A 17,851-nucleotide genomic window follows, 5' to 3' on the forward strand; every position below is an offset into this window, starting at 1 on the left:
AAAAATACTTGTACTGAAAGAGCACGAGTTGCTCTGTGGCCCTTTTTAGAAAGGGGGGTGACAGTGGGACATGGGATGCAAATTGAAACTAATTCAGCGTTGAATTATTCATCTTAAAGCAGCATTTATACAGTGTATTATAGATTCTTGGTAACATCACTACTGCTTGGGGGTTTCTTTACCTTACAGAGTTTTGAGAAGAAAATGCCATGACCCAGGAGTCATCCACAATTACTTGTAAAGTATGTCCGTGGAGATCAGTGGAGGAATAGACAAATCAAGAGGCAGCAATCTGTTTTTTATTAAAATGGATCAAGACGTGTCTCTTCAACTTGGTGTCCTGTGAAACTCTTAAATAATATTAAAGCTGACAATTGGCATCTCGTCGTCTTTTGAGCATTGAATAATTGAGCCGCAGCCACATGATACAGTTCTATAGAACAGAGATTGTCCCTTGTATTATTTTTTCATGGATATAGAAGAATAAATTCTAGAAAGCAAGCTGTGAAGTCATTTTTCTTGAGTTTCAGTATTAAGTAGCCCAAGACATGATTACTTGCCTCTCATAATTGCAAATACCTTACTGCTTAACAAGTAATAGTTATTTTTAGATAATGGATTTGGTTCTGCTAACTGGAAAAATAAAGCTGCCTCTCAGAATACATATTATCATAAACATTACCCTCAAAATCATGTTTCTGCAGGTATATTAAAGAACTTTTTCATAGTTTTTATTCTGAAAATACACTTCTGGACGTCAAGTAACTCTTCAGTCACCTGTATGACTTGGAAAATGCATTAGGGCGTGATTTGAATGTTTCGGTTTCTTCTTGGCATCTCGTCTCAGTGTCAGTGATTTCTAAGCTGCGTTCACACACCTTTGCAGGAGCATCAGTATGCACATGCAGAAGATTATTTCTTTTTTCAGGTGAAAAATTGGAAGCCTTTTATTATGAAGAAAAGTTCGGTAATAACCAGTACAGGTGAGGTATTAGGTGTATCATTAACTGCACCAGGGGAAAAAATGTACTGAAAGGTGTCTTCAGTTTTATTTCAGTTTTTAATATGTATTCGGGGTGTTACTGAATAAAAGGCATACAACATGGCCTTTTTTCTTTTGTGATTAATCCAAGTTTGTGATAACTCTGGCCAAGAAGTTGTAGTAACTCATTTTCCTGCAAAAGTTCACTTTTTTTTTTTTGTCCAGTCTCAGTATTGGTATATCTAGTCACTAATAACCGGGTAGTCCGCTGGTATTTGGCTCTATTTACACAGGCTAGATCATTTATTACGGTTTCTGAAGCCTTTTCCCTTACACCGCTCCAGGTTGCCGTGTGAGTGCAGTCTGAACACGAGTGTGGTTGAGCACTTTGCCTTTTGAGAGTAACTGTCTGGATTTGGCTTTTCTGCACGTCTTTGAGCGAGTTCTTTCTCCCCAGAGCAGCGGCCTCGGGCACCATGGTGACCGCAGTCAAGAACCAAAGCAGCTGTTGTTCTGTTATCAAGTTTTAATAAGACTTCTTCTGAAATGCTGTTTTTCATGCTTCCCTCTGTCCCATCGCCCTGCCTTTTTTTGTTTTACGTCTCTTGGCATGGGGTGAACTGTATTCATGAATCTATTTGGAAAACATTGCTCGTTAGTAATTAACAATACATTTCATTCCTTAATGTTCATTGTTAACAGAACACACCTATTGCCTTGGAAATGCTATTAATTAGAGTTGAATTAAATATCTAGAACTAGATGTTAAGTATCTTGATAAGAAAAAGTGTAATGAATTTTGGCTTGAACAGCTGTATTCTTTTCTCATCTTCTTTGCCTTTTAATAAGAAGTTGAAGGAATGTACTTTTCTTTTTAATCTTGGGGAACACTGTGTACGCTTACCTAAATACATTAACACTGTCTCTTGCAGAGTTCATCCCGGGAAGTGACATTCAAGCTTATGGAAAGGAGCTGGAGAATTGCAAAATAATAATTAAAAAAGCCCCATACCAAAAACTCCTGTTCTGCACAAGTACAAGTTGATCCCGAGATTCCTGCATAGAGCTGCTGATGAATTGCCCGTGGCTTTGGGGAGGGCTAACTCTTTTGCTTTTGGTTGCGTTGGAAACCTGAAGTTAATGCTCATGAGAAGTAAAATCAGAGATCGTGGGTTACTCACTGTGCCTGCAGGTCGCAGAGGCAGCAGCGAAGAGACAAAACTTCTCTTTGAAGCGGTAGCCTCGGCCGTGTCTTATTGCGGGCGCTGGGAACGCAGAGGAATAGCGGCCGATCTGGGAGAAGATGCCAGCTAAAGGGAAATACTTCTTCAACGAAAGCGATGAGTGCAGGATCTCGGACCCGCTCTACGAGAAGTACCGCTACACCAGCCAGCAGCACCCCCTCCTCCTCCTCCTGCTCTTCATCGCCATCATCTTCTGGATGACTCTCATCATCATCTTTTTTGTCACTGATGTGAGTACACGTTTTTCTCTGTGTTCGATATTTTCAGAGGTGATGAGGAATCGCTGTAACAGCACACAAAACATTTCGGGTTAATAATTTTGTGAGCTACACGGTATTGAAGTTGCGGTGTTGAAAGGCATCAAGGATGTATGTAGTGCGGTGTGTGTTTTTGTAGGGACACGAGGAGAGGAGACAGTGTTGTCAGGTGCACGCACAGTTAATACAAGGGTTGCCTTTCCTTACTATATGTTATGACCAAATAATATTCTATGCTAAATGACAGCTGTGATAGGTAGTAAAGGGGCTAAGGAAGGAGCAAGAAAGTAAGTTAAAATGTCCTGCATTTCTCATATATTTTTTTAGAGTCATCTAAGAAATGTGAAATAATATAGCGATCCATTGGTTATGAGTTCCTGAGGTGATTTCTTTTTAAGGATTTCTATATATTCATTCTTTTTTTTTTTTTTTTTTTTTTTTTTTTTTTTTTTTTTTTTTGGTAATAGAAGCACAACAGGAATCAACAGTTGCATCTGTTGAATCAATAGTTCGCAAAGAACAGAGATCCTATAGACACAGGAAAGATGCAGCTTAAAGAACTTTTTGTTGTGTAGTGTAATATGATTTTCTGTAAAGAAATTAAGTCTTCTTCAAGCCAGCCCAGTTGGCAGCTGGTAAAAAGGGGAGATGATTTGAAGATAATGTTGTAAAAAGGTAATAAGGAAGCTGTTATAATCCTTCATTGCCTTCAAAGGCTGCTTTCCAAATGCCATGCTTCATGATAAAGTGTCTTTAAGTCTTTCTTTAGCAACAAATCTAATTTTACCAATTGCACTTGTATCCTTTTTAGCTTTTATTTCTTAAAACAGGAAAGAAGTAGCAGCACTGTTCATGTTACAAGTCATCTCCTGTGAAATGTAGGAAAAGAGCTGTTACGTTCCTTTTTAGCACAGAGTGTACTCCTTAAATGTGTTTGTTTGGCTACATCTGCATTGTACAATATAGTGTAGGTAGAACTTAGCTTAACCACAAAAACAAACCTACTAATTTGGGAATTAATAATGGTGGAACAGGGGTAGACTGGGTATTTATAATGGTATTTATTATATTACCCCTGTATGCGTGACTATCAGAAAGTGTTAATGCTGCCACAGCCCGACTACTTATGTTAGGATATTTTCAATCTATCTAAGCTGTTTCCAGGACATAGATGCATTTTCCATTTTTTCTGAAGGGGACATTTAGACCAAATCTAACACTTGCGTTTTGCTTTTGCAGGAAGCGCATTATCATCTTGTCTTCATTATTGCAGTATGTGCTGCTCTCGTTATATTTGCAGCCATGTACTTACTTTTATGTATTGAATCCCTATTCCGGAGATGGCTGACGTTATTTGGAGTTACGATTTGGATTTGCTTCTTAATTGTAGGATATGTATCTCTTTTTGAAAAAGAAAATGATTATCAACTGTGGGAACAGGTATGTATATCTTGTTTGTTCAGGTACATGTATAGAACTGGTAGTCAGTACATATATGAATATGTTTGTATACTTTTTTTTTCGCTGAATGTTATAACTGCATAATAATGTTTTATTGAGATTTAGGTTCCTTTCTATTGAGATTTAGTTTCCTTTTCCTAAATTGGTTGTATGGGCTTATTATAGTAAATTTTAGTTTGTGTTCTTTCTTATAGCGAAAATACAGATCAACTGAGAAAATTGGATAACCGTGTAAATCCATGTGGGAATTGCATTTTTCAGTTGTAATGGAATTGTATTTTTATTTAAGATTTTTGCTGAGTCTTAATTACTATTAATTTGTATTTGAGAGAATGTTTCATTAACAGTACTTGCTGTGTTAATTTCTATGGGTCAAAGTGGTCTCTGAGAACTGGATAAAGGACTCCAGAGCTGGGTGTGCCCTGGGGAGCGTGTTTTCAAATCACTGGGAGAGGCAAAGTGAACAATAAGAACTAATGACACATCCTGGCATAGCCGGGGTGTGGCTAAAGTTCATTGCTTAGTATCTCTGATCAGAAGACAGGCAATTTCAGGATGCCAAAAATATCACCATCTGTAGGAAACTCCTCCTAAGATCTCATAATGTCAACAGAAGAGTTTTAATGAATTAAAAATGACTTTTTATCTTGTTTTACTGACTCTTCCCCTTCCCCTCTTTATTTCAAATAAAGAAAGATATAAATTATCAGTTAAACAACCAAAATCTGATTTGTATTGTGGCCTGGATCCAGCACTGTATATTTACAGTTTCTATTCAGTATTTTTTAGCTCAAGGAAGAAACTATTAGCTCAGGAAAACCCAAAGTTTACTCTTCTTAACTCTAAGTACAAACATGTAACGAAGCAAGATGTGGTTTTGCTGCTTTCAGTGCTGCAAGACGTCTTGTTCTTGCCACATGGTAATAATTCATTAATATTGATTTAAAACCTAAAATACAGTGAGACCCTAGTTTAGAAAATAGAAGTGAATAGGTTCATTTCAGACTTTTATCTCAAGTTATGAACTGATCACTAATTAAAGCTACTATTTAAATGCGGGGATGACCTCCCTTCTGATGCCTGGGCAGTTTAGTGGGCCTTTGTGCATTTTGTAAAATCTGTGCAACTCAATGTGTAGTTAGTGGGAATAATGATTGTTTTCTTGTGCCAGTACCAGAAAGTATTGGTTGGATATTTTTTTTTAATCAAATATGGAGTAGACATGATTGGGTGATGTTAAAATTAGAATAATAACTTGGAGAAGGTGAGAAATCTGATTCTGTTCAATATTGCTATATTGCTCTCCTTGCAACACACTGTTCCTGATAATGTTGTACAAAGTGCATCTTCAGCTCTAATGGTTAAAATAGCTGCTAATCCTCTCAAAGCTTATAGCACTACCCTTATGTTTTTAATTGTGCTTTTGAAATGTCAATATTTGATTGTTTAACCTGAAAATGAGCAAGAATTCTGCTACTTTCCTCTCTGTTCCATAGTGATTTTTGGCAGGCACCTAAAAATGTGTATGTGTGATTTTTTTTTTTTTTCTTTTTTTTCCTTTTCTTTCTCTTTCTTTCCAAAGGTGCCATTCTTTCTATTCATAATCTTCACAGTTTATACCATGCTGCCCTTTGGGATGAGAGGTGCTGTCATAATTAGCGTTCTTTCTGCTCTCTCCCATATTATTGTTCTAAGCATCGTGGTAAGCACGACTTCTCAGGAAAATAAGGAATCCATTCTTTTTCAGGTAAGGAAATACTACTTGGTTAAGTAATTAAATACCCTAGTCATAATACCATGTCATATTGGCATAACTATCCTGTTTAAATAAGTTCCAAACTTCCATGTGGATGTTTCATATTCATGGATTTGGATCTTGGCCCCAATGAGTTTTGCACGCTTTCATAAAATTGCAATTATTTTAATCTTGGTTTTGTGACCTAAGTGGAATTGTCGTTTTAATTTTTTAACTGAGTTACTCTAAATATGACAAAGTTGGTCACAATGGCTCTTCCCGCTCTGTGTGAGTCCGTCTGGCGCTGCCCACGGGTGGGACAGCAGGATTTGAGCTCCTGGCTGCTCCCAGGTCCCCAGCGCCCATTCACAGAGTGTGTTCAGAGAAGCACCCCAGCTCTTATGATGCAAGTGTGCATCAGCCTTCACCCGGCACCCTGGTGCATGAGTTTGTGGGCTGGTTTCTCCCTAAACCAAACACTGGAGCCTGCAAATAAATGTTAAACAATAGAGCAGAATTTTCTGTTTCGTTATACTCCTGTGTATTGGTACAGGAATGCCTGTGAGTGTGGAAATCAACTCCTATTTCCCAGGTATATCCTGGCTAATTGTGTGACAGGGTAAGAGAAAAAATGAACGTGGCCTGGGATTGATTGTCTTTAAGGTGTTAGTAGAAGTATCGATGCCTGTTGTGCAGTAGGTAAATCTTTTTCTTCTTGTGCAGCTCCTTGCCAATGCTGTCATTTTTCTTTGTGGGAATCTGATGGGCGCATTCCACAAACGCCAAATGCAGGTCGCTTCGTGGGACCTCTATAGATACACATTAAAGTGCATCCAGGTCCGAATGAAATTGAAGATTGAAAAGAGACAACAAGTGAGTGAACTCGTTCGTGTTTGGAATTGATTGTTTTCATTTCTGCAGTATAATTGTATAAGGTCGGTGACTAATGCGTGTTGAAAGGCTCGGTCCAATTTTTGTGATACCCACCTAGTGTCAAAAATAAAAGTTGTGCCATTTGTAACAAAAGAAGGAAGTTAACGGGAGGAAGCTGTTCTCTGTGCCTTGTCTATATGAAAATCACAGCATTTGTAACAGGAATGGAACTGCAAGTTATTTTAGTTAGCTTTTTCCTAGTAGAAATTGTTACTGGGCCTGGCCCAAGGTAACTAAGAGATCATGCCCCTAATGCCCTGAAGAGTACTGATAAGGTAATTTCAGCCCTTAGTTTCATGCATCCTTTGCTCGTGTTTTTTTGTTTTGAATTCCAAAGTATTATTTGGCTTTGCATTTTCTTGTCTCACAAACTGTTTCTCTTTTGCTAGAAGGAGAAAGTCAGAGCCTAAGGGAGAAAAAAATATTGTAAAATAGATTATGACATTGATTATGACATTGTTTATTTCCATAAACTCCAGTGGTATTTCAAGAATAAGCAAGGAACATGAATTTCTTACTGAGCAAGGGTTGTAAAGAGGTATCAAGGCTGAGACTATGGTGCCTTTCCTCTTTTATCCCGGTACAAGCAGGGTTAAGAACAGTGCCTCTGGAAGGCTGATGTGTCCCCAGTCCTCTGCCCAGCAGTTGTTAGGCAAAAGGAAGGGGCTGAAAAGGGACTGACACGATCCCATCGAAAAGGAGCAAATGCTGGTGCGGTCCGTGCCCTGGTGCTGGTCTGGTGAGATAACAAACCTGCACGGGAGTCCTGGCAGGATCTCCTTGGCTGATGGGGGAACTTGCACGAGTTTTTCTCTTTACAGTTCCTTGTTTGAAGTGTAGACGTGCTTAAGTCTATGGAGAGCTTTCGTCTTATTTGGGTCGTAATTTATCACACAATTTTGAATCTCCTTTTTTGCCTCCCACTGGTTTGCTGTGAAAACGATGCGAGAAACACAGCTCAGCGTTCATCATCTCATGTGAAAAATTTGGAATGTGTCAGCCTGTGACATTCACTGCGGCTCTGCTGTCAGTTTAACGTGCTCCCCAAGCTTTGCCCTCCTGGTATTAAAAGGCTGGAGGAGGAGGTGTTCCTCTTTCTGGGGCAGACTCAAACTAAACTGCTCTCTGTACCTGGTGTAGGCCAGGCCTTGATGCTCAAGGCCTCCCTCTTCCCACTGTGATCCAAATACATTTCTTTTTGGTGGCAGGCACTGGTTAAGTAACCCTGTCAGCTCACTGCTGCCTGTATACTGCTGCCTCGGCTGGTCAGGAAGAGGGGACAGCAATTCAGTCCAAAGGGACAGCGTTTTACTCAGTTACACAACGCGTTGACCTTGCTGGCAATGTCATCTGGAGAAGTTCCTGCTTGTAGTTGCTCCACACAACATTTCCTCTGCTGCAGTGACACTGGCTCTGGGGCCATAGAGCCCTTCCTGCATTAAAAGTACCATTTTTTTGTCTTCCTCTTCTGCCCAGCAACTTAACAGGGTCTTCTTTGAAGAACACGCTTTTAGGCCAAAGCCAGTGTAAAGCAGTGAAAATAGTCGAAGAGTCTATATTCCCACTCGGTTCAAAAGGCTTTATTTCAGTGGCATCGGTTCCTGGTTCATTGAAGCTGCAGCAACATGTTCTTGACACTTTCTGTATCTGTTGCTGCTTTTCCGGCATTTGAGAATTCACAAGGGCTTTTAATACCGCGTGGATTGTTCGTTACACAAGATAAGGTTTTCCCAGAAGCTTTGTCAGATGATGCTCATGTAACACTGAGATCAGTGGACAAAATAAGTTTTCGTTTATCCAGAAATTGTAATCTTGAATGCTGAATTTTTGTGGTTACAAAGAGGTGGCACATCTAGGTCACAAGGAACAAAGGAAAAATATGCAACAGCCTTACTTAACTGTAAAATTGGTGATGTTGAGAACAGAAATGTGAAAGTACTTCCTTGAAAACCTGACATGCGTTACTCAAAAGCCACTTGAATAAAGCTGGTTTATTTTGTTTTGGTTTTAATTCCTTCTCACAGTCACTAAAGTCCTGCAGTTTCAAATTTACTGTGCTGAGAATTTTGCATCTTTTTTTTCCCCTCTCCTTTTAGGAAAATTTGCTTTTATCCATCCTGCCAGCACATATCTCTATGGAAATGAAGCTAGCAATCATAGAGCGACTCAAGGAAACTAATGATAACAGGCAAATGCATGACAACAACTTCCACAGTCTATATGTAAAAAGGCACCAGAATGTTAGGTAAGTAGAAACTCTAGAAGAAATAGTATTAATATAAGGTGCTGATTCTTAAGAGGGTATATGGTCCAGCAAAATTAACGTTTGGAGGTAGATTTTCAGACCTGAGCGAGCTGCGGGAAGATAATGTGTCATGAGCTCATGTGTTGCTTTCTAAACTCATTTTGATATTGAACCCTTTTTTTTCTGGAGTTCTTTTCCAAAGAGAGATACTTTCTATTAAATGCATTTTAATATTTAAGCTGTCTGTGAAACAGACATATGTTCATATTTCAGTTACACTGGGTTTTTTTCCTTTTATTCTTGTCTAGCATTCTTTATGCAGACATCGTAGGATTTACTCGCCTTGCCAGTGACTGTTCTCCTAAGGAGCTGGTAGTGATGCTGAATGAACTTTTTGGAAAGTTTGATCAGATTGCGAAGGTACGTGTTGCACTTTGTTGTGCAGTCGGGATAAAGGCCACCTTTGGAAAAAAGAAGTCGTCTTTTCCGTGAGACAGAAGGCAGTGCTTCCAGGTCAGGAAGGGAAGAGTGCTTTGGCTTTCAAGCTAAATCACATTGAAACAGTATTTAAAACAAAAATGGGAAATGTAGCAAGTTATTGTAATTCCAATTCAGGGGCTGCATCATACATATGTTTGTATGATTGACTCTGTAAAGATATCTTTTATCCCGTAACGCTGACCCCAATCTTGGATATATGTTCTGTTCTGTCCATTGATTTTTCTGTTAGTATTATGAGGCAAATATGGCTTTAGGAAAATAAATGCTGCAGTTTGTGTGACATCAAAAAACCAAATAACAACCCAAATTCTGGTTCTAGAAATTTAGCATTGCTAAAGCAGAAGTCAAGACTAGTGAGTACGTATCAGAACTCACCATGGTTTAAAGGTGTTGGTTTGATTTCATAATTGACTAAATGTGGGTGTACTGAATACAAAATAGAAAATCAGTTGACTTGGAAAATCTTGGTTTTGTGAAATTCTAAAAATTCTTCAGAAAAAGAGTGGGAAAACTCGAAAATTAATATAGCAGAGTGAAATTGCTTTAATTAAACCTTTTTGGATGTCATTGAATAAATTCTTAAATATATCGCTGATTAAAACCTGGCTAAAATCCTAGTTAACCTCTTTGATATCTGTATTACATTACTCATCTTTGTATTTATATGAATTCAGTTGTTATTAAAACTTCAAGTACTGGCAAGTAAGAAAGTCACACTGACTATATTGTATTGTTGTGAAGCAGCTATTAAGAGCATATAGAATAAGTTACGTTATCTTAGTTGCCATGAGCTTTATATGCTACAGTAGAAGCTGAGGTTAAAGACATCTGGTCATTTTTTGCAACAATTATAGAACAGACTCTAGATTTTGAGCGATACGTTTTAATTTCTCACTCCCGTGTGCCAATTGCACGGTTTAAGAAAGTCTGGATTTTGTGAGTCAAGGTCTTGTGCAACCCTGTGGTTGAGCTGTAAGAAGAGATTCCTGCTTTTTGTGCTATTTTTGTTCTGCCGGGGACTACTCTCCATCATCTTTTCCATTATGCAAAAATGTTGTAGGCTTCACATTACCTAACAAAAGTCGACGGCTACGCTGGACCCTGAGCTGGACACCGATGTCTCGCAGCTCTAAGCTAGGCCTGGGTTCTTCTGTCTAAGCTCAGCACTTGCTGCAATGCTCAGAACCCACTCGATGGCTTAACATAGTGGAGAATGGTGGATGATCTCTTAAGGCTTTCATGGATGAGGGAGAACAGCTTGGGTGGTTAAATATTTTCTGCTGTCAGATAGTATTGTGGGTTTTTTATTAGTGATGGCAAACTGTAGTGTGTGCTGACTTCCTCCTCAGTTATATTAGAAAGAAAACAACCCCAGCATTTTGCTTCTGCAAAGCTACCAAGCTGAGCATCTTAATTCCGAACTTCTCCCTGAATTCTGTGCAGGTTTTACAACACTGTGCAATGTTATTTAAGACTGCCTGGAATTCAGGTGTTAATAAAGATGAAGATTATAAGACAGATAAGGAGATTTTATCCTTTATGTCGTAAATTCCGTGACAGTTTTATTTTTACTTATAGTTTCTCAATTGCAAACAGTTCCACGGATTAAGTCAGAAAACAGTAGGATGATTTTATTTGAGAAATGCTTGAAGTGGTCATTTCTGTTACCCTTCAGTGAGCAACATCTGGGCATTTGGATGCGGGAAAGAAATCAGCTTTGCTTCAACAGGGATTGAATGAGGCCTGACTTTCTCAAAATGATACACAGAAGTCCTAGTTTTGGGGTCATTATCCTGCTTGCAGTTCATTTTTTCCTGTTCAATGTGTTTACTGTAATTTCACAGGAGAACGAATGCATGAGAATAAAAATCTTGGGAGACTGTTACTACTGTGTCTCAGGCCTGCCTGTGTCTTTGCCGGTTCACGCCAGGAACTGCGTTAAAATGGGACTTGACATGTGTGAAGCAATAAAGTAAGTACAGCACAGAACACTAAGATACTGAATAAAGTAATTCTTAGTTTTCTTGTCAGCATTCAAATTGTATTTATTAACTGTAGCTGGATAGTTATGCATCAGGTCATAAGTTTGTCTCTTGTCTTTGCACTAAGTGTTTAATGAGACTAAACCTGAGCAGACCTCCAGGAGGAGGAGACAAAATCAGAAGTGTAGGTGCTGCTCTAATAAATACCCTGCTCGCTCCCCAGGCAGGTGAGGGAAGCCACAGGGGTGGATATCAACATGCGGGTCGGCATTCACTCGGGGAACGTGCTGTGCGGCGTCATCGGCCTGCGCAAGTGGCAGTACGACGTCTGGTCGCACGACGTGTCCCTGGCCAACAGGATGGAGTCCGCCGGCGTACCTGGGTGAGGAGCTTCATTGCGTGCTGCTTCTCTCTGTCGTGGTTTCCATAATCCTGGTTTATGAGTTTGGAATTTGGAACTGTGCCGTGACACACATCCTCATAATGGGATGATGAAAACAGAACAAATGTGTACTTACTAGAGCTGTAAAATGTTAATATTATCTGATTGTGTTTTCAATGAACTATAAAATTCTATTCTTAGGCAAGTGACTGCTTCCTTTCATTGAAGAAACTTTTGTGTCTTCAGCAGCACATTGCTGACTTAGTTAATTCACGTTGTACACAGGGATAATACTATATTTGTAAGTTTAGCTAAAGAATAGCTGTGCTACTTATGTTGACAAGGCAAAGCTGCATATCTACTTACTATTTCTGTTAATATATCGATCAGTCCCACTTGATTTATATTAACTCTGTATTCACCACCACATTCCCCCAAGAAAACCCAGCTCAGAAATGAAAATGCAGCCTGATGAGGAGCATCCGAGCAAGGAGAGTTTGGAGCTGTTGGTTGTTGCGTGTTCTCTTGATGTAGCATTTATCATGGGCAGAGTGGGAAGGCGACTGAGTTGTCCTGAGTGGCAAAGCTGAGGCAGAGCAGCAATGGAAGGTGCCAGTGCAGAGGGTTGGGTCTCAGGTTGATATTCGTGGTGCTTTTTTTGAAGACACTTATTGAAAAGGACGTTATATATATATATATATATATATATATATATATATATATATATATATATAACACCAGCATTTTGTATTTTCCTCATTTAGGAAAGTATAATTATTTTTTTCTAAGTCGGCGTTCACGTGGGTATATGTTAAGCATCGAAGTATTGGTTTGTCTTGGAAAGTGACTCTAACCAGTGATGTTACAGGGTTTCTTATTATTTCTATGCCTCAGACAGCTTTTAGCTGTATGCTTGTAGCTTAAAAATTAATTTCTGCAAAGTGATAAGGGGATATGAGTATCAAATTATTTTCTTGCATTGAGGACTGAAACAGAAAGAAAACTAATTGGAGCTTGGCTGACAGTTGCAATACCATCCAGGCTGAGTGTTTTAGTGTGTTGACTCAGCGTGATTAAACAAGAATATAGAGTTGTAAAGTTTGTTTTGTTGGTAAAGCAAACTACATGACTCTGAATGTGGCATGAAAACATACTTTTCTTAGTCACGTTTTGGACCATTGCCTAATCTTGAAAACTTTATTCCATTACATTCTTCATGCTTATGTTTGATAATCCATTAAAGAGTAAAGCTGCTTTAGGTTGGCTGCCTGATTCTGAAACATTACACTTAATACTTCCTATATCTTCACATGTCAAGCACTCCCTTATCATGTGTTTCAATACCAGGCAGAGTAAACCTTCCCTTCGTGGAAGACCGAGCCTTACAGGTAGCATGGGTTTATATTTGGTATGCAAACATTATATTTTTTGCTGCTCTACAGAAAAATGATGTGTCTGGGATTCCCCATTCCAATGTTAGATAGTCCTGTTCCTTTGGAAGCTGCAGTTTTGTCACTGGGAGCAGTTTGAGGTTTTTATTTTAAAATAGGAAGTATGCACGTTTTGGGTTTCTATAAGTCATAGAATCGTTTTGGTTGGAAGAGACCCTCAAGATCATGGGCTCCAACCATAACCCAGCCCTGGCACTGCCCCATGTCCTGAGAACCTCATGTCCGTCTGTCCAACCCTCCAGGGATGGTGACTGCAGCACTGCCCTGGGCAGCCTGTTCCAATGCCCTTTCCCTGGAGAAGTTCTAAAGGCTTTAGAAAGGCTGTAAGGAAAACTTCTGGCATTATAAATATTTTATTTCCATCAACAGAATATCCTCGTTCATCTTCTTTCTCATTTTAAACATTGTTTGCATTCATAACAATGTAATACACTAGTAAAGCAGAAAGGACTAGCATAAAAGCAAAATTAAAAATGCATTTATGACCAATTCTCTCTAATATGTAAATGCCTGAAGGATCAGAAGAGGTTATTTTCTCAGGCCTGTTGATGCAGGCGATGGAGTGTGGTGTGCTGGGTGTTCTGCACCAGCGTGGTAGGTACAACAGTGCATGTTACAGCTTGTCTTGGAGAGGCAGCTTTAGCAGAAGCACTTTGGGTTATGTGCTGATCCTGGAATCCAGTAAGCGTGAGTAACTGCTGAGACATCATCCACACAGTCATTTAAATGGAAAGAAGTTTGTGGTGAGACCTGACATGTGTGATCTGGGGAAGAGGAAGCCTGGTAAAATGGAAAATGGTGGATGGTGCACAAATGTGCTGCCTTTGGAGATAAGTGGAAAACCACAGGAAACTTGCTGCGGTACATGACTGTGTTTTAAGGCTCAGTTAATGAAGACATCGCCCAGTATGCCTCAGCCCCTGTAGGAGAAAACCCTGCTTTAGAGCCAGCTTTAAAATAACAGATTTAAAGGTTCGCCTCAATTGCAAAACTGCGTGATCAAGGTAACAATTAAAAAATTGAACCCAGTGGTTCCCAGGTCTTTGGACAAAGCTCTGTGCAGTGTAATGGAGCAGAGGCAGACGGGACAGTGATCCCCTTGCTCTCTGGAGTTGGGCGGGAGCGCTGCACGCTGTCAGCTGCCATCGGGAAACGTCCTGAGAAAAGAGGCTACAAGAAGTGTTATTTTGTTAATACAGTCAAGTCTCTTGTTGAGGAATTCTATGGAAAGATATTACTTGTTATTTATGTAGAAATACATGATTTGGGATACTGAACTGTATTATGTTTAAGGGAAAGTGTGAATGAGTACAGAAAAATACCAGCTGCTCTGTTAGAAGTGCGTTGCCGTGTTACGCTCTCCTGTGTTCCAGTCGAAAAGACAGACTTTCAGAATTATCCCACTAGTTGACAATAAACCTTTTACAGCTTTTTTTCCCCGGACTTTGTAGCCATCTCCTCCCCTCCTCATGCATTTCTAGACAGTCCTCACTTGTGTTTTGTTTTGAGCTTCCATCGCAGCTCTCGCCATCTGAAAGAACCCGCCTGTGAGTCTGTCTGTCTTGTCAGTCACCAGATCTCCTTTGGTCACATTTCTGCTTGTTTGTTGTACGTCTCTGGTTATTTCGAGTTAATTTTATGCTGATACCATCTCATTCAGGGAAGTGTTATTTAGCGCACTTGCTATGAAAGATGGGCGACAAAGAACTGCACCAAAGGATTGCAAAGATGGTTTTTAAGTACTGGCAGGATTTTGCAGTTGGCTGCCAAAGCAGAAGGTGGCTGAAAAGCAGCGATGTCAGCAGTAGCCATTGAAATGTAAATGAAATGCTTAATGTGACCTTTCTGTAAGTGTTTGGGTCTGTTGTTCTTTCTCCCTTTCTCAGCCGTGTCCACATCACCGAAGCAACCTTAAATCACCTGGGCAAAGCTTATGAAGTAGAAGAAGGGAATGGACACCTGAGGGATCCTTACCTTGAATCCATGAAAATCAAAACCTACTTAGTGGTTGATCCAAGGGTATGTGTATGTTTTTAAGCATGTGTATTTATTCCAATATATACCTACATTTTAAGTGTCTGTGATGCATACACCTTTTTAATCCAGGAACATAATTAAAGCATGGTGTGAGTCATCTGAGTAGCTTGGCTTTGGGACTTCAGATCTAAAGCATGACCTACTGTTTTATGACACGACTATTGGCTCGAAAGTAATAAGTGTTACGCTGAAACCTCTGATATGGCCCACATAGCGTAAAAATATGTATTTGACTATGTATTTGCGTGAAGCGGGCTCTCACAGATCCAAGTTAAAAAGTGGAATGAAGTAATGAAAGAATACCTGTGCTGTGTGGCCACTTTCAGATAGAATATTCCCTGCAAAATAGCTCCTGGGATTTTCTTCCTCACTGTCTTAGATGTGAGATTCACCTTTTTTTCAAGGTGTAAAGTTAGCAATTGTTGGTTGTCCCTTTACAGCCTGGTAACTGCAAACAAATTGCTATTTTGGATCAGCTTGTGATTGATGAGTAAAATATCTCAAAAGAAAAAGAATGAAAATTGCAAACGTCTTTCCTTCAGGATCTTTACAGAAAGAACAACACTTTTAATTATCAAGAACTCAATCTTATCTTTGCCTGTTCTATGTACTCAGCACTGCACCCCCCACATGTACACAGCACACACTCCCACAATGAGGATCTAAGTGTATTAAAAAGGTCCCTGCCCGCTTGAAGATACTTATGAGATGTTAGAGAGTAACCAGTCATTGATGTATCAGTTGATTCTGTAGTTTCGGCTCCCTTTTAGACCACAAGGGTACACCCTGTATACACTGCCTGAGTCTTCACCTGTGATGAAAGGATATAATCTAACATCGAGTCTGTCATTTGTGGCCTCTTCTCCCAGGCACCTTTTTGATACGCCCCGGCTCAGGAATTGGGGATCTCTTTCCCCTGCTGACTGCAAGGAAACGTTATCTGTTCATAAGATCTTGCGATCTCTCACGCTATCTTCAATAAAGCAGGAAGACTGAACGCTGCAGTGGTACAAGCAAAGGCTTGTAAAGGCAGCTGGAGCAAATACGTCATGATTTGCTTTAGCTCACATTAATTAAATAAGATAAAGGAATCAGAGAGGCTGACACAATGCTGAACAGTGTTTAGAGTCCTACTAAATAGCTTGATTTTTATAGTCTTAAACTACTCAAGTACACAGAGCTTCATCTCTTTGTAATTTGTATCATTCTCTGTTTTCTAAGCGAGCGTGTTTTTTCTGTTAGTCCAAACAATGCGGGTCGAATAACCATCTCCCCAAAACGCGAGTTAACGATGGGCTGAAGATGCGCGCGTCCGTTCGGATGACGCGTTATTTGGAGTCCTGGGGAGCTGCCCGGCCCTTTGCCCACCTGAACCACCGGGAAAGCGTCAGCAGCGACTCTTCCAGTTCACAAGGAAGGCGAAGGAAGGTGAGGTTTGGAGTAGGGATTGTCACCCTGCAGTTTGCAAACCGCTCCTTACATCCCTGATGTGAAACTTGAAATCTGATTCGGTTGTTGTAGCTGAATTTCTTCTGCTACTCTTGGTGTTAAAAGTGTACAAAGAGCTAAGAAGATATCCATGCAACAACTCTTTCTGTCAGAACTTAATATTATTCAAACTCTAGCATGCTATACTCAGAATAAAACTTCAAAGTAAAACTTGAGAACTATCCTTTCTGTACCTGACGTTTTTCCACCTTGGGGTCCTGCTTGCTACATGTGGTTTTGGAAAAAAGAGAATTTATCCCAGCCTCCGGATGGACTCAACATTTACTTAAAATGTATAGAAAATAAACAGTCCCTGCACATGCAACAGGATTTTATCAGTAAAGAATTTTTAAGATTAAGAATTCTTAAGATTTTTAAGAGAACTTATTTTACTTTCTACCTGGCCTTCCCAAAAGCTCAGAGGAGGAGGTGTGCGTGCTCTTTGGTGTGCTCCTGGAGGCGCAGCAAGGCTGTACGACCAGCTCTAATAAGTTCTAATTAAGTGTCCATCCATTCCAGTTTGTGGCAGTGGTTTCCAGTCTACTTGCCTGTGCTGATGTTAGTTATTTCAGTGTGTGCAGAAAAAGAAGGGAGATCTGTTCAGTTGTTTTCTAACAAATTTTTATAGGTCAGAAAATGCTCACTTGTTAAAGCAGAAAACATTGCTGGAAAGGATTGATTTTGATAAGCTTTTCTATTTGAGAATGGTTATTTATTTTTATTTGTGCATAAAAATATTTTTGGCCGCTTCCTGAAGTTTATTTTTAGTAGTTGTTTGCCATTTACTGACTTGTGCAACTTATTCTGAATTCCTTACATGGTTTAGGAAATACCTTTGTGTTCCACTGGGCGCCAGAGAACTTCCGACAGGTTCGTCCCGTACTTTCTTTTCTTAAAATACGTGATCCTGTGCTCCTCTTGCAGCTCAGTGTTCTGTAAGCAGGCGATCTTTTGGCTGCTGAGTCACTGTGTGGACAGCGTTCCTGCATTAGAAAGGTTAAGCCAAATCTTTGGCCTTTAAAAGGCTTCTAAATTCACATTTGTTATTGTTATTTTTCTCAGACTCTAGAAAGAGCTCCCACCCTTTTCATCTCACTGGCCTCCCAGTCATTAGGTTGCATTTTATTTTATGGGCTGTAGCAGGATGGAGGTG

The 17,851-nt window shown here is 39.7% G+C and overlaps 1 protein-coding gene across 4 annotated transcripts in view; it reads left to right on the forward strand.

Moving 5' to 3' along the window:
• ADCY7 (adenylate cyclase 7) overlaps nt 1–17,851 on the forward strand; it is a 53,876-nt gene that overhangs the window by 21,383 nt on the left and 14,642 nt on the right. For all 4 annotated transcript variants that reach the window (XM_082062697.1, XM_082062699.1, XM_082062696.1 and 1 more), the window contains exons 2-12: nt 1,915–2,456; nt 3,723–3,923; nt 5,527–5,691; nt 6,403–6,552; nt 8,709–8,857; nt 9,166–9,277; nt 11,203–11,330; nt 11,564–11,722; nt 15,060–15,192; nt 16,453–16,638; nt 17,525–17,568. In XM_082062697.1, coding sequence (XP_081918823.1) covers nt 2,286–2,456; nt 3,723–3,923; nt 5,527–5,691; nt 6,403–6,552; nt 8,709–8,857; nt 9,166–9,277; nt 11,203–11,330; nt 11,564–11,722; nt 15,060–15,192; nt 16,453–16,638; nt 17,525–17,568 — 1,598 coding nt within the window. In that variant the 5' untranslated portion in view covers nt 1,915–2,285. The remainder of the gene's footprint in view (nt 1–1,914; nt 2,457–3,722; nt 3,924–5,526; nt 5,692–6,402; nt 6,553–8,708; nt 8,858–9,165; nt 9,278–11,202; nt 11,331–11,563; nt 11,723–15,059; nt 15,193–16,452; nt 16,639–17,524; nt 17,569–17,851) is intronic.

Source organism: Streptopelia decaocto, assembly GCF_964273445.1.
Source record: "Streptopelia decaocto genome assembly, chromosome: 11".
Taxonomy (NCBI): domain Eukaryota; kingdom Metazoa; phylum Chordata; class Aves; order Columbiformes; family Columbidae; genus Streptopelia; species Streptopelia decaocto.